This window comes from Drosophila suzukii, chromosome X, assembly GCF_043229965.1.
Source record: "Drosophila suzukii chromosome X, CBGP_Dsuzu_IsoJpt1.0, whole genome shotgun sequence".
In the NCBI taxonomy this organism is placed as follows: domain Eukaryota; kingdom Metazoa; phylum Arthropoda; class Insecta; order Diptera; family Drosophilidae; genus Drosophila; species Drosophila suzukii.
The window spans coordinates 4,851,597-4,864,115 of record NC_092084.1 but is presented as its reverse complement, the minus strand read 5'-3'; the positions used below and the strand labels follow the sequence as shown (position 1 = coordinate 4,864,115).

At 39.4% G+C, this 12,519-nt stretch overlaps 2 protein-coding genes across 16 annotated transcripts in view; one reads left to right on the top strand and one right to left on the bottom strand.

Moving 5' to 3' along the window:
- LOC108014920 (retinal degeneration A) overlaps nucleotides 1-12,519 on the bottom strand; it is a 115,263-nt gene that overhangs the window by 60,665 nt on the left and 42,079 nt on the right. The window lies entirely within an intron of this gene.
- Nucleotides 4,398-5,972, top strand: LOC108015112 (farnesol dehydrogenase). Its single transcript, XM_017081360.4, has 2 exons — nucleotides 4,398-5,002; nucleotides 5,560-5,972. The coding sequence occupies exons 1-2, from the start codon at nucleotides 4,430-4,432 to the stop codon at nucleotides 5,734-5,736; spliced, it is 750 nt and encodes a 249-aa protein (XP_016936849.2). The 5' UTR covers nucleotides 4,398-4,429; the 3' UTR covers nucleotides 5,737-5,972.

Sequence of the window (12,519 nt, the reverse complement as noted above, 5' to 3'; positions counted from 1 at the left end):
ATACCCATTTTTTAGTGGTTTTTCAGTCGTAGCTTAGCCAAATCAAGGCCTACAGCTAAAAGACTGACTGTTTTGAGCAGCTTGCTTCAACTGCTATCGATCCCCATCACTTTAAGGAACATTTATTTTTTGACCCATTTTCGCATTTTTTATAAGGGGGTACATCGGTTATTTTTGGGATTCAGGTTTTGGTAAGAAATACCCATTTTTTAGTGGTTTTTCAGTCGTAGCTTAGCCAAATCAAGGCCTACAGCTAAACGACCGACTGTTTTGAGCAGCTTGCTTCAATTGCTATCGATCCCCATCACTTTAAGGAACATTTATTTTTTGACCCATTTTCGCATTTTTTATAAGGGGGTACATCGGTTATTTTTGGGATTCAGATTTTGGTAAAAAATACCCATTTTTTAGTGGTTTTTCAGTCGTAGTTTAGCCAAATCAAGGCTTACAGCTAAACGACCGACTGTTTTGAGCAGCTTGCTTCATTTGTTATCGATCCCCATCACTTTAAGGAACATTTATTTTTTGACCCATTTTCGCATTTTTTATAAGGGGGTACATCGGTTATTTTTGGGATTCAGATTTTGGTAAAAAATACCCATTTTTAGTGGTTTTTCAGTTGTAGCTTAGCCAAATCAAGGCCTACAGCTAAACGACCGACTGTTTTGAGCAGCTTGCTTCAATTGCTATCGATCCCCATCACTTTAAGGAACATTTATTTTTTGACCCATTTTCGCATTTTTTATAAGGGGGTACATCGGTTATTTTTGGGATTCAGATTTTGGTAAAAAATACCCATTTTTAGTGGTTTTTCAGTCGTAGCTTAGCCAAATCAAGGCCTACAGCTAAACTACCGACTGTTTTGAGCAGCTTGCTTCAACTGCTATCGACCCGCATCACTTTAAGGAACATTTATTTTTTGACCCATTTTCGCATTTTTTATAAGGGGGTACATCGGTTATTTTTGGGATTCAGATTTTGGTAAAAAATACCCATTATTTAGTGGTTTTTCAGTCGTAGCTTAGCCAAATCAAGGCCTACAGCTAAACGACCGACTGTTTTGAGCAGCTTGCTTCAATTGCTATCGATCCCCATCATTTTAAGGAACATTTATTTTTTGACCCATTTTCGCATTTTTTATAAGGGGGTACATCGGTTATTTTTGGGATTCAGATTTTGGTAAAAAATACCCATTATTTAGTGGTTTTTCAGTCGTAGTTTAGCCAAATCAAGGCTTACAGCTAAACGACCGACTGTTTTGAGCAGCTTGCTTCATTTGTTATCGATCCCCATCACTTTAAGGAACATTTATTTTTTGACCCATTTTCGCATTTTTTATAAGGGGGTACATCGGTTATTTTTGGGATTCAGATTTTGGTAAAAAAATACCCATTTTTAGTGGTTTTTCAGTCGTAGCTTAGCCAAATCAAGGCCTAAAGCTAAACGACCGACTGTTTTGAGCAGCTTGCTTCAATTGCTATCGATCCCCATCACTTTAAGGAACATTTATTTTTTGACCCATTTTCGCATTTTTTATAAGGGGGTACATCGGTTATTTTTGGGATTCAGATTTTGGTAAAAAATACCCATTTTTAGTGGTTTTTCAGTCGTAGCTTAGCCAAATCAAGGCCTACAGCTAAACTACCGACTGTTTTGAGCAGCTTGCTTCAACTGCTATCGATCCCCATCACTTTAAGGAACATTTATTTTTTGACCCATTTTCGCATTTTTTATAAGGGGGTACATCGGTTATTTTTGGGATTCAGATTTTGGTATAAAATACCCATTTTTTAGTGGTTTTTTCAGTCGTAGTTTAGCCAAATCAAGGCCTACAGATAAACTACCGACTGTTTTGAGCAGCTTGCTTCAACTGCTATCGACCCGCATCACTTTAAGGAACATTTATTTTTTGACCCATTTTCGCATTTTTTATAAGGGGGTACATCGGTTATTTTTGGGACTCAGATTTTGGTAAAAAATACCCATTTTTTAGTGGTTTTTCAGTCGTAGTTTAGCCAAATCAAGGCTTACAGCTAAACGACCGACTGTTTTGAGCAGCTTGCTTCATTTGTTATCGATCCCCATCACTTTAAGGAACATTTATTTTTTGACCCATTTTCGCATTTTTTATAAGGGGGTACATCGGTTATTTTTGGGATTCAGATTTTGGTAAAAAATACCCATTTTTAGTGGTTTTTCAGTCGTAGCTTAGCCAAATCAAGGCCTACAGCTAAACGACCGACTGTTTTGAGCAGCTTGCTTCAACTGCTATCGATCCCCATCACTTTAAGGAACATTTATTTTTTGACCCATTTTCGCATTTTTTATAAGGGGGTACATCGGTTATTTTTGGGATTCAGATTTTGGTAAAAAATACCCATTTTTTAGTGGTTTTTCAGTCGTAGTTTAGCTAAATCAAGGCCTACAGCTAAACGACTGACTGTTTTAAGCAGCTGACAACCTATGCTAACAATCCCCACCACTTTCCGGGAAATTTATTTTTTGACCAATTTTTTCATTTTTTGTAAGGGGTTACATCATCTATTTTAGCAAAAATTGGCAAAAATAAAGATTTTCCAGGTTTGAGTGCTAGTGGATTGGAATTTAAATTACGAGCTCAACGAGTTATGACATTCCTCGATCTGACATTTATTTTCTTTGTAGCAGCAAAAAACCTGCGTTTTTAGGGCGAAAAAAATGGATTTTGATTTTGTCAAAAATACGAGATTCAGATTTAAGTCAAAAATTCGATTTTTCTTTCCAGTTTTTCAATCGTAGTTTGGTCAAATCAGGGCGTACAGCTAAAAGACCGACTGTTTTGAGCAGCTGACAACCTATGCTAACAATCTACGTCACTTTCCGGGAAATTAATTTTATGATCAGTTTTCGCATTTTTCATGTTATATTCTCGCCGAGTTAGTATACCCTTTCAATATACGAAAAACCAGTATACAAAAAAACTCCTGAAGAGGAAGGTTGAGAAATTCAACTAACGATTGACACGTTTCGGTTTAAATTGAGCGAGTCGCAAAAGAATGGGAAAATGTTGGAAATCAGATAGGTCTGGGTTGGGAAAATTCAAACAAATTGCCTGGCATTTATTTAATGGTGCATGCGACATTGATGAGCTCCTCCGATGGACGGTTAATAAGAATTGCTTGCAGAAAGGACAATTTGTATGTCCTTAGCGTCTGTTTATTGCATAGTTTGTTTTGCCAAAGCTAAAGCCAAAGCCAAAGCTCTCTGTCATCATTTGCGTGAGTAATTGCATGATAAAGTGCTGGCAAAATGGCCCCAGTTGTGATTTGATGGGCATTGGCACTTGCAACATGTTGCAACTGGAGGCAGGGACCCGTGGATCCACGGCTGCAGCAAGCCCACTTTCTCGAGGGAAGGGGCTTTCCCATTGTTGCCTTATTGTTGCCATTTAAGCATCTCTTGAATGTTACGAGCGGAAATAAAAAAGAACGCCGCTGCACAAAATATGTCAAGCGTGTGCAGGGCGATAAACCAGAAACACCCGAGTATATGTGCACGGATACCCTGCTCACCCACACACGTGCGGCTGCGTTTCTGCATGTGTGTGAGTGTGTGTCTGTGTGGGCCATAACTTGAGGCGCCATTTAACTGCATTGCGTGTTGGCCTTTTTAATGGCCCGCCTTAAATGCATGGGGAAACGATTCAAGGAGGCTGACTGAAGAGTGCGAGTATCGCGAAACATTTCATGCCTTACAAAAACAAGAAACCGAAAGATATCGCTAGCAAATCAATTTATTATTTATGCCAGATAAAGCTAACCAGGCTTTGAAAATGTGCTATTGTATTGCTTATGATATTATCAACTTTGTAGATTTTAAGCATTATTATATTAAATATCTCCTGTTATTAACTTAAGTTTTAACATTTGTAATGCATTCTTTGAGATCAAACACTTCTTTTGTCCTTGAATCAGTGGTTATCATAATGAATTCAATGGGCTTGATAAGGCGAAACAACATCTGTTGTGGGGGGCCTTTCGGATCGGATGGTCTGTTCAAGGGAACGAAACCCACGTCAGGCACACTATCTTTACACACTCTTTGAAGTACACCCAAGGAAATTATTTCAGATTACTAAAAATAATAAATGCATTTCCTGATGTTGTAATAATTAACTATATAATACAAATTCTATTAGGGATATATATAGCTTATATCGCAGTGAATATTAATATTTGTATTATTATAAAATTATAAAGCTATATAGACATATCATAGATTATATATAATATATTTACAAGCCTTATAAAAGATTTCATTTCAGATTTAGTTGTGAATTTCTCCGAGTGCCCCAAGAGAGAGATACCAAAAGAGAACCGAGCTGCGATAAGCGTAAAACCCGATCATCGGTTGTATTCCGGAATCAGTTGATCGCCGGAATTCGAGAGCGATGGATCGTTGGCAGAATCGCGTGGCCGTTATAAGTGGGGCCAGTTCCGGAATCGGAGCCGCCTGTGCCCGGCTCCTGGTGGCCGCGGGTCTGCAGGTCGTCGGCCTGGCCCGTCGCACCGACCGCCTGGAGCAACTGCAGCAATCCATGCCGGAGGATCAGCGGCGGCGGTTCCATCAGCACAGCTGCGATGTGTCGCAGGAATCGCAGGTGGACAGTGCCTTCGAGTGGATCGAAAGGGAGCTCGGCGGCGTCGATGTGCTGATCAACAATGCCGGCATCGTGCTGGGTGGCCAACTGATCGACATGCCTAACCAGGACATCGGGAGGATCCTGCAGACGAATCTCATGGGCAGCATTTACTGCACCAAGCTGGCCGCCGGCAGCATGATTCGCCGCCAGGTGGCCGGGCACCTCTTCTTCGTGAACAGCACCGCCGGAGTGGCCGGCTATAAGCCGGATCCGGCGGAGGAGAGCCTCAACGCCTACACGCCCAGCAAATTCGGCCTGACCGCCGTCCACGAGATCTGCCGGCAGGAACTGATCCAAAAAGGATCGAGGATCAAGACCACGGTGAGCATTTTCAAATATGTTATTACTAAAACGTAAATGTTTTTATTACAAAACAAGTTCTTGCAAAACTTAAAAAAATGCTAGCTATATGGCTTGTTAAGATCCGTAAATAACAAAAACCTGCAAAGGCATAGACTGCTATTTTGATAAGAACAGCTGCTTCTAAACAGTGTTACTTCGCTAAAGCTATTTTAGCATTAATTTTTTAATCTCTACTGACTGAATTTAAAAAAGCTATTTTAAATGTTTAATGTTTCAAAAAACGTACTAAATATAAGGGTTGGTAAAGCCATCGATAGCATTATCGAAATTATCGATGATTTTGAAATTAAGGAAACATCGGTGGTTTGCAACCAATATCGATAGTATCGATCGGTATTTTGTGGACGGAAAAAGGATTTCTTAAAACACGACGGTGTTTTAAACATAAATGTTCAGTATATAACTTTCTTTTATTTTAACTGTGTTACAATTTAGTTAAACTTTTTTTCTATAAGCCTAAGATATGATATTATAACAAAATATTTAAATCTTGAAATTCCCCTCCCTTCCCGCAGAGCATCCAGCCCGGCTGGGTGGCCACCGAGATCGTGCCCGAGGAGACGAAGGTCAAGCTGGGCGAGGTCATCCTGCAGGCGGAGGACGTGGCCCAGGCGGTACTGTACGCCCTGTCGACGCCGCCGCACACGCAGGTGGAGCAGATAACGCTGCGGGCGGTGGGCGAGTACTTCTGATACTCCTGATACCTCCGATGGCCCGATAACGCGGCCCGCGAGATTAGACAATCGACTTCAACCATCATCAACAATCCAATGAAGGCGAACGACCTGCTAAACTGATATATCCCCATTAGGGTGACCACAAATGGTTTACCCTCGCCTCGTTGCGTTTTACCTTTATGGCAACTGTTACGTTTATTTGTTCAGCATTTTTCCACAAGCCAAATAAATAATTCAGTTTTGTAAATTAACAGCCCGAGCGGGTATCGATTATGTGGGCGCACATATTTTCCTAGGCCTGGTTAAAAATTCATCGGCATCGGTAACGAGTTAACAAAGTCGATAATGTCATCAAATGGCAGCGGGGACACTTCATAAATAAATGGTATTCCCAATGGGCGGCACTGCGAACTTTCGATGATTAATAATGCAGCCTGTAATTTCCCACACCCATACATAACTTTCTTGGAAATGCATTATCCCCACGAAACGCTTAAAATAATTAAGGAAATTGTTCAGCACGAAAACAGGGAAAATATGAATGCAATATTTAACTATTATAAATAATTTAGTCGGGGCTTTAATTTAAGTTATTTTGCCTTGTTTAATTATGTTACAAAGGACAGCATTAAGTGCCTTGAACTTTCATAGTAAAACAAATTTGAAACAAGTGATTAGTTTAGCTATACGCTTGCCTATCCATCGGAACCACTTTGAAGCCAACTTTATTAAATCCAATTTTGACATTGACTTAAATTTAGTTTCGTGTGATTAAATTAAGTCCTGTGTCCACCGAGCGATCACAAAAACAAAAAGTTTCCCATATGCTTTTAGTTGTGGCCAAAATAGTTTGGCCAAACAAACTTTTGCGGGTGTGTGTGTGTGTTTGCCCGAAAGTTGTTTGCCGCCGCCACCACATAATCAAGGAATTAATTTTAAAATATATTTCCTTTAGGCAAAGTCTCTAGAAACAGGGCCAGCCAACCGGGCGGATGAATGGCCACTTGGGCTTAGTGGAGTTGAATATCACGTATACGCGCATTACGCATACGCCCCGTTTGGCGACACGATTCGGTACTTAGGACCACAGCCTCAGTGGGCCATGTAATTGCGCTCGCTTCGAGGTCCACGAAAAATTAACAAATTTCCAACATTAGCGCCGCAAACTTTCCACGAACGTGGGGCTTAAGTCAAAAATTCGGGGCCTCATGTTCGGTACCCATATTATCTCAACGTAATTATTTTTATTTCATTTTTGGGCGCTGCGAACAGGAAAAGTTTCTGCTGGGATACCCTTTATTTTATTTTGTTGACGGCGGAGAAGTGAAAACTTTTTCGAACCTTTTAATGACAGAATAACATCGCATGTGTGACATTTCTCTCGAATTCCCGACAAAGGAAAATATTTCTAGTGAAACACATTACGTATTGTTTCATGTTTGCATAGAATTTGTTTTGGCTCTGCATTTTATTAGTCAACTCCTTTTCCTTATTTACAAAATGAAGACCGTTTTAGGTAAAATGTAACAATATAATAGTTACAGAAATGGCCTTAGCCCATCGAATTGTCAATTTGACCAACGAAATAGTCACTCTCCCAACAACAAAATGCACACAATTTAATCATAGCTTTTCTATTAAATAGTAACCAAAACAATAAAATACACGACACTATTTGTAATAGTTGTTAAAAACTTTTTACAGTTAAGTAACTATCCGGGTGGGTTATTTTAACCATAAAATTATTTTGTGTGTAGGGGAATAAATTCAAATGAATTATTAGTGTGCTAAAAACTTTCTTCATTTAATTGAACACTTTTACATTGATTTTGGGGAGCCTCTTTTATTTTTTTTTTAGTTTTTCCCAGGCTTAAACAGTTGTTTACACTTAAACCAGGTATAATCAAGGCTGCATTTTAAGTTCCTTTAGTTTTATAAGAAACATTGTTTAATATGTGTTATTTTCCCAGAGAGGATGACAAGTTTCCCTTAGTTTGGCAGAAACCCCTTCCCGTTTTTCACTCATTTCCGGCATTTTGTTTTAATTAAATTTATAACAAATGTCATATAGCGCCAAAGTTTTCCTGCCAGCCAGCATGCGAAGTATTCCTTTCCCCCTGCCCGTTTGGCAGTGCATTTTCCTTGGGCCTCTCAAAATCCAAGCCAACAGAGACTGGAGTCTGGAATCTACATAGCTTTTCAGCGGATTAAACGAAATTTATGCCAGAGATGAGGGTCATCGAGGAGAGGCCCTGGAGCTCGACAAACGGTAATGGGGTTGGGAAAACTGGGACTCACTTTAATGACCCTCAATATGATTTGTGTAAACTTGGCTTTTTCCCCGGCAAATTTGATTAGCTGATTAAAATAGTTTTCAAAGGAGGCTTGAGCAGGGTAAAATGTGGAATAATGGGAGTAAAATATTTTATAATAAATAAATGCAAAGGGCTGATTTAAGTGGAACTTATCCAAAAAATAATACAAATAAATTTACCAAAAATTCAAGGTTTAATACTTAAAGATCCATAAAGTATTCCCTACTTCCACAACTTTTTCACCCTAACCTTATGTTTTAGAAAAATGTTTTATAAAGAATATATGAAAATATCAATAAGGATATTCCTCTCTTCAACAAGTTTTTCGCCTAAGCCTTGTGTTTTAGAGAAATATTTTCGTGGCATCCCACGCTTGTTTGGAATTTCCATTTGCAACCGAAAATGCTCTCCGAAACTTAAATGCAATTTAAACATGCACCGAAAGAGGTAGCCTGTTTTCCCGGCTTAACCCGTTTAAGTGAAATTCATTTTGGCCAGACTCTGGGTATAAACTGGGAAAAACCATGGGTTTTTCGGGAGGGGTCGAGTGCCCACAACAATATGCAACATGTTTATGGCATTTTTGCCCTTGGCCCTCCAGGCTCTCCTTTTTTTTTGTGTCTGACCCCCTTTTTCACCCCCTTTCCGCCACCTGTGCGGGCATAGGTGTGTGTGCGCCTCAATTGAGAAATTTTTGGGCCAGGTCCAGGCATTTTCCTCCAGCCTCCCACCCCCCGGAAAATCCCGCACCCCCTTTGTGCATTTCTGCAGCACGGAAGCTGTGCGGTTGCCGTTAGTTTTGGTGTTTTGAGCAGCTTTCCCTGCTATCGACATTTACTTTATGACAAAACGCCCACAGCCACTCCCAGAATTCTGTTTGCGACAGTTGTGGCAAATATGTGGTGTGTACGTAGTGTGTAGCAGCCGGGCTGACCTTTGGGGCCGCCAACGGGTTGGGAAAACTCGTAGGAACTCGCAGAGAGATTCGTAGAAATTCCCAGAAATTCCGAGAAATTAAAACGGGGCAGCCATCAAAGCCAATTCGGGCCTACGCCATCATGGCCATGGACTCCCTAAAATTTGAATACGTTTTGCAGGCAGTCGGCAAAGCGACTTGATTGAAATTTGCGGTGGCTTTATTACAAAACGGAAATAGCATTTGCCAGTCTTCAATGACAAGACTTCCTGTCAGCTAATATAAAGCCAATAAACAGGGGGAATATGAGCTGGGTTATTATGATTATTATTTGATTGGCTTTTGGTAGCAAACGAATTACAATACAATAATCACATGCCTAATTATTTTCTGATAACAAAGAAAGCATATTATGCACAGTGATTCACTACTATTTAGGTTTAAATATAAAGAATTGAATTTCATTCTAATGGAAGCTAGGGTCCCAATAAATTTCAGGGGTTAACCCATGAATATTTTATAATATTTATTTTCTGATAGCAAGAAACCATAAGTTTTAATTGTGATTAAAATAACAAAGTGTAGAAGGTTCTTTTTGAGACTATCAACTTCACACATAACATGTCGTTAACTTATCGTTGATCAGATCCCATTAAATGTCAGGGGTTTACCCATGAAACATAAACATAGTACATTAAGAAACTTGTGAAAAACTCCATTTAAATAGACACTATCAATTTCAGATAAAACCGAACTTCTTATAGCCCCCAACCAACTGCAATTAGGAGCGTACATTCTTCGTGATGGCCCTTTTGTGGGCTGTCAATCAAAATTGATCCATGGGCGTCGGGGGGTAATTTTTCCGGCCTCATTCGGGTGAAAATTCGGTCATGCTCGAAGTGCCCGGCCATCATCGTCATTGTCAGGCAATTTGCAGGCTAAACAAAGGCAAACAATAAGTGCCAAGAAAATTGCCAAACAGTGTCCCATCCTCGGATGCAGACTGCATTTCAGATTTCAGCTCCCACTTTTCAGTTCTCAGTTCTCGGATTTTCTGATTGATGAGGTTTTGAGCTCAAGCCCTAGAAACGCAGTCCCAGGTGCCCTGTGAACCCGACTTTCTCCGGCAAAAATTTAATAAAATCCCTACGCACACCCACACGGACTGGAAATAGTTCAAATACTACTGCTCGAGACAATCAAACTGCACAAATATTACAACAGGGAGTCTTGGGTTCTGCATGCCTGCAAAAACATTGACAATCCGGTTGGCAAACACGTTCGGTTTACTTTGCATTTGCATTTAATGAAGCAAAAACAGAGCCGCTGGATGGTTTGAATGGCTGCGAGTTCGCTTTGTAAGGATATTGCATCGCTAATCTTCAGGTATTCAGCATTAATTGGCACGGGTTATTATGCAAAGGGCTTTGAGGATTTTCAAGGAATATATAGGTCTATCTTTAGATTTAATCTGAAACTAAGTACATTAAAAAGTTTGGTATTAGTTCTGGGTTGTTTAAGCTAAATAGACAACTTAGGTCCTTAAAGTAAACAGATAAATACACCTAAATATGTATACAAATATGTATTTTATAAAGCAGGTTTCTCTACTCCAATTAAATGCATAACTCCTTTAATCATTTTTACCCCTTTATGCTAGTAAAGTAATGAGTAAATAATAATTTTAACCATAATTAAGAGCCAGTATTTTTATCTATACCCCCTTTCTCCCTGTGTAAATGCTGTGTGGCAATTGCACTCGCCGCTATTGAATTACACTTTTGCCCACATGCGGTAAAAATGGCAAAAGGGCGGAAAATGCATATAAAGCCCGGAAAATGATGATGGCGCGTGCGGCGTATTAACTTTTTGCCCTTGCACATAAATTGCAGCATATCGTTTCGTTTACATGATTAAGAACTTTATACTCTTTCTTTCTTCTCGCCAGCTTTGTGCAGCCCGCGAACTAAAAAGTGGGGGAAATAAAGGTGGTTTAAAGGTCCTGAAGGGACCTGAAAAACTTGTGGCATTCTGTTGAATTGCAAACAGGTCCAAAATGAGGAGTAGACCAAACTTTTACAGCCTTTTCCCCATAATAATCATGTTTTGTTTTTCAAGTAAAGTTTTGGGTGAGTACCCATTTCTTTGGCTGCTATTTCATTTCGGTGTTTTACTCAAGAATCCTTAATTTTTCCAGGGCCCTAAGATTACAGAACCCACAAAAGTGTAGCCAAAACTTGGCATATTAAAGCCAAATATTTTATTAGCAGTGGGTATTTGGTTAGGCAGAAAAGTCACAAGTCCACAGGAGACTTTTAAAATTTTTATATTTAATAAGGCAGTTTATTTTTAAGTTGTTGGTTAAGCTATAGAAACTTCAAATGCTATTTAAATTTAAGCCAAAAAAGTTTCAAACGATATGTTTTATCTTACATTTTCTTAGACAGTCCGTTTATTTCAATGAAAATGGTATTACACTTAGTCTTTGAGAAACCACAATGAAAACAGACAAAATCAAAATCAATAACCACCCAAGTAACTTGAATAAATGTGCATTTTCGGCTGTTCAGCCAGCTCTTTCCTGCAATCACTTTTGGGAAATTAAATGCATCTCCTTGAGCCCATATTAAAGTTGATCCTTGGCCAAATGCGGGTGCTGTTCAGATGGAGGGTTTCCCAGTCCCCAGTCCCCAGTCCCCCTTACCCATTTCCCAGTTTCCCCGTTTCCGAGGGTTTTCAGATGCTTCTAAGCCGCTTAGTGGCGACACAAAAGTCACCAGCACGAATATGTGGAATATGACAAAGAGAAGCGGAGGAGTGACGGCCCAGCTTCCGTTTCCGCTTTTTGCTGCCGCTTCCGGTGCTCGAGGCTTCTTCCCGGGGACGACGTCATCCCTTTAAGGTACCACCATACCATTTATAAACTATTTTTTCCCCTGCCATCTCACTTTTCTGTGCAATTTATTGTATCGCATCGTCTTGAGCAATTACACGCAATATGACACAGGCAGCAATAAAAATTGCGTATACGCCATCGATTATTAAGCGATTATCGAGGGCTCGCCTTCCGTTCACACCTTCTCGGGTGCCAGAAAATTGTCAACTGCAATATCCTGTGAAAAACAGAAGCCCCCCCCCTGCTGCCACTCAATGACACACCTACACAGGGTTTTTTGGTGTGGAAAATAAATGCAGGAAGCCTTTAAAAATATACCTGATTTTAAAAACAGCTACGAAATGAAATTGACTTTAAAGGATTTAGTAACTTTTGAAGTTTGAATAATATGTTCAACTATAAACTATATAAACTGTTGGGATTGTGATGTTCTAAGAAAAATAAACAGGTTGAATATAGAAATATATAAATATTTCCGATATTTAAATAGATTTAACAATGTTCTCTGATGTTCTATAACAAAATTTACATTTAAAGCTTTATAAATTGTTGAAAAATTAAAAGGAATAAAACCTTGAGCACTTAAATACAGATTAAAGTTAAAAAAGGAAGTATTTTCATTTTGGTTCCGAATTTACCTATCGAAAATGTCAAACGTAATAAATATAGAG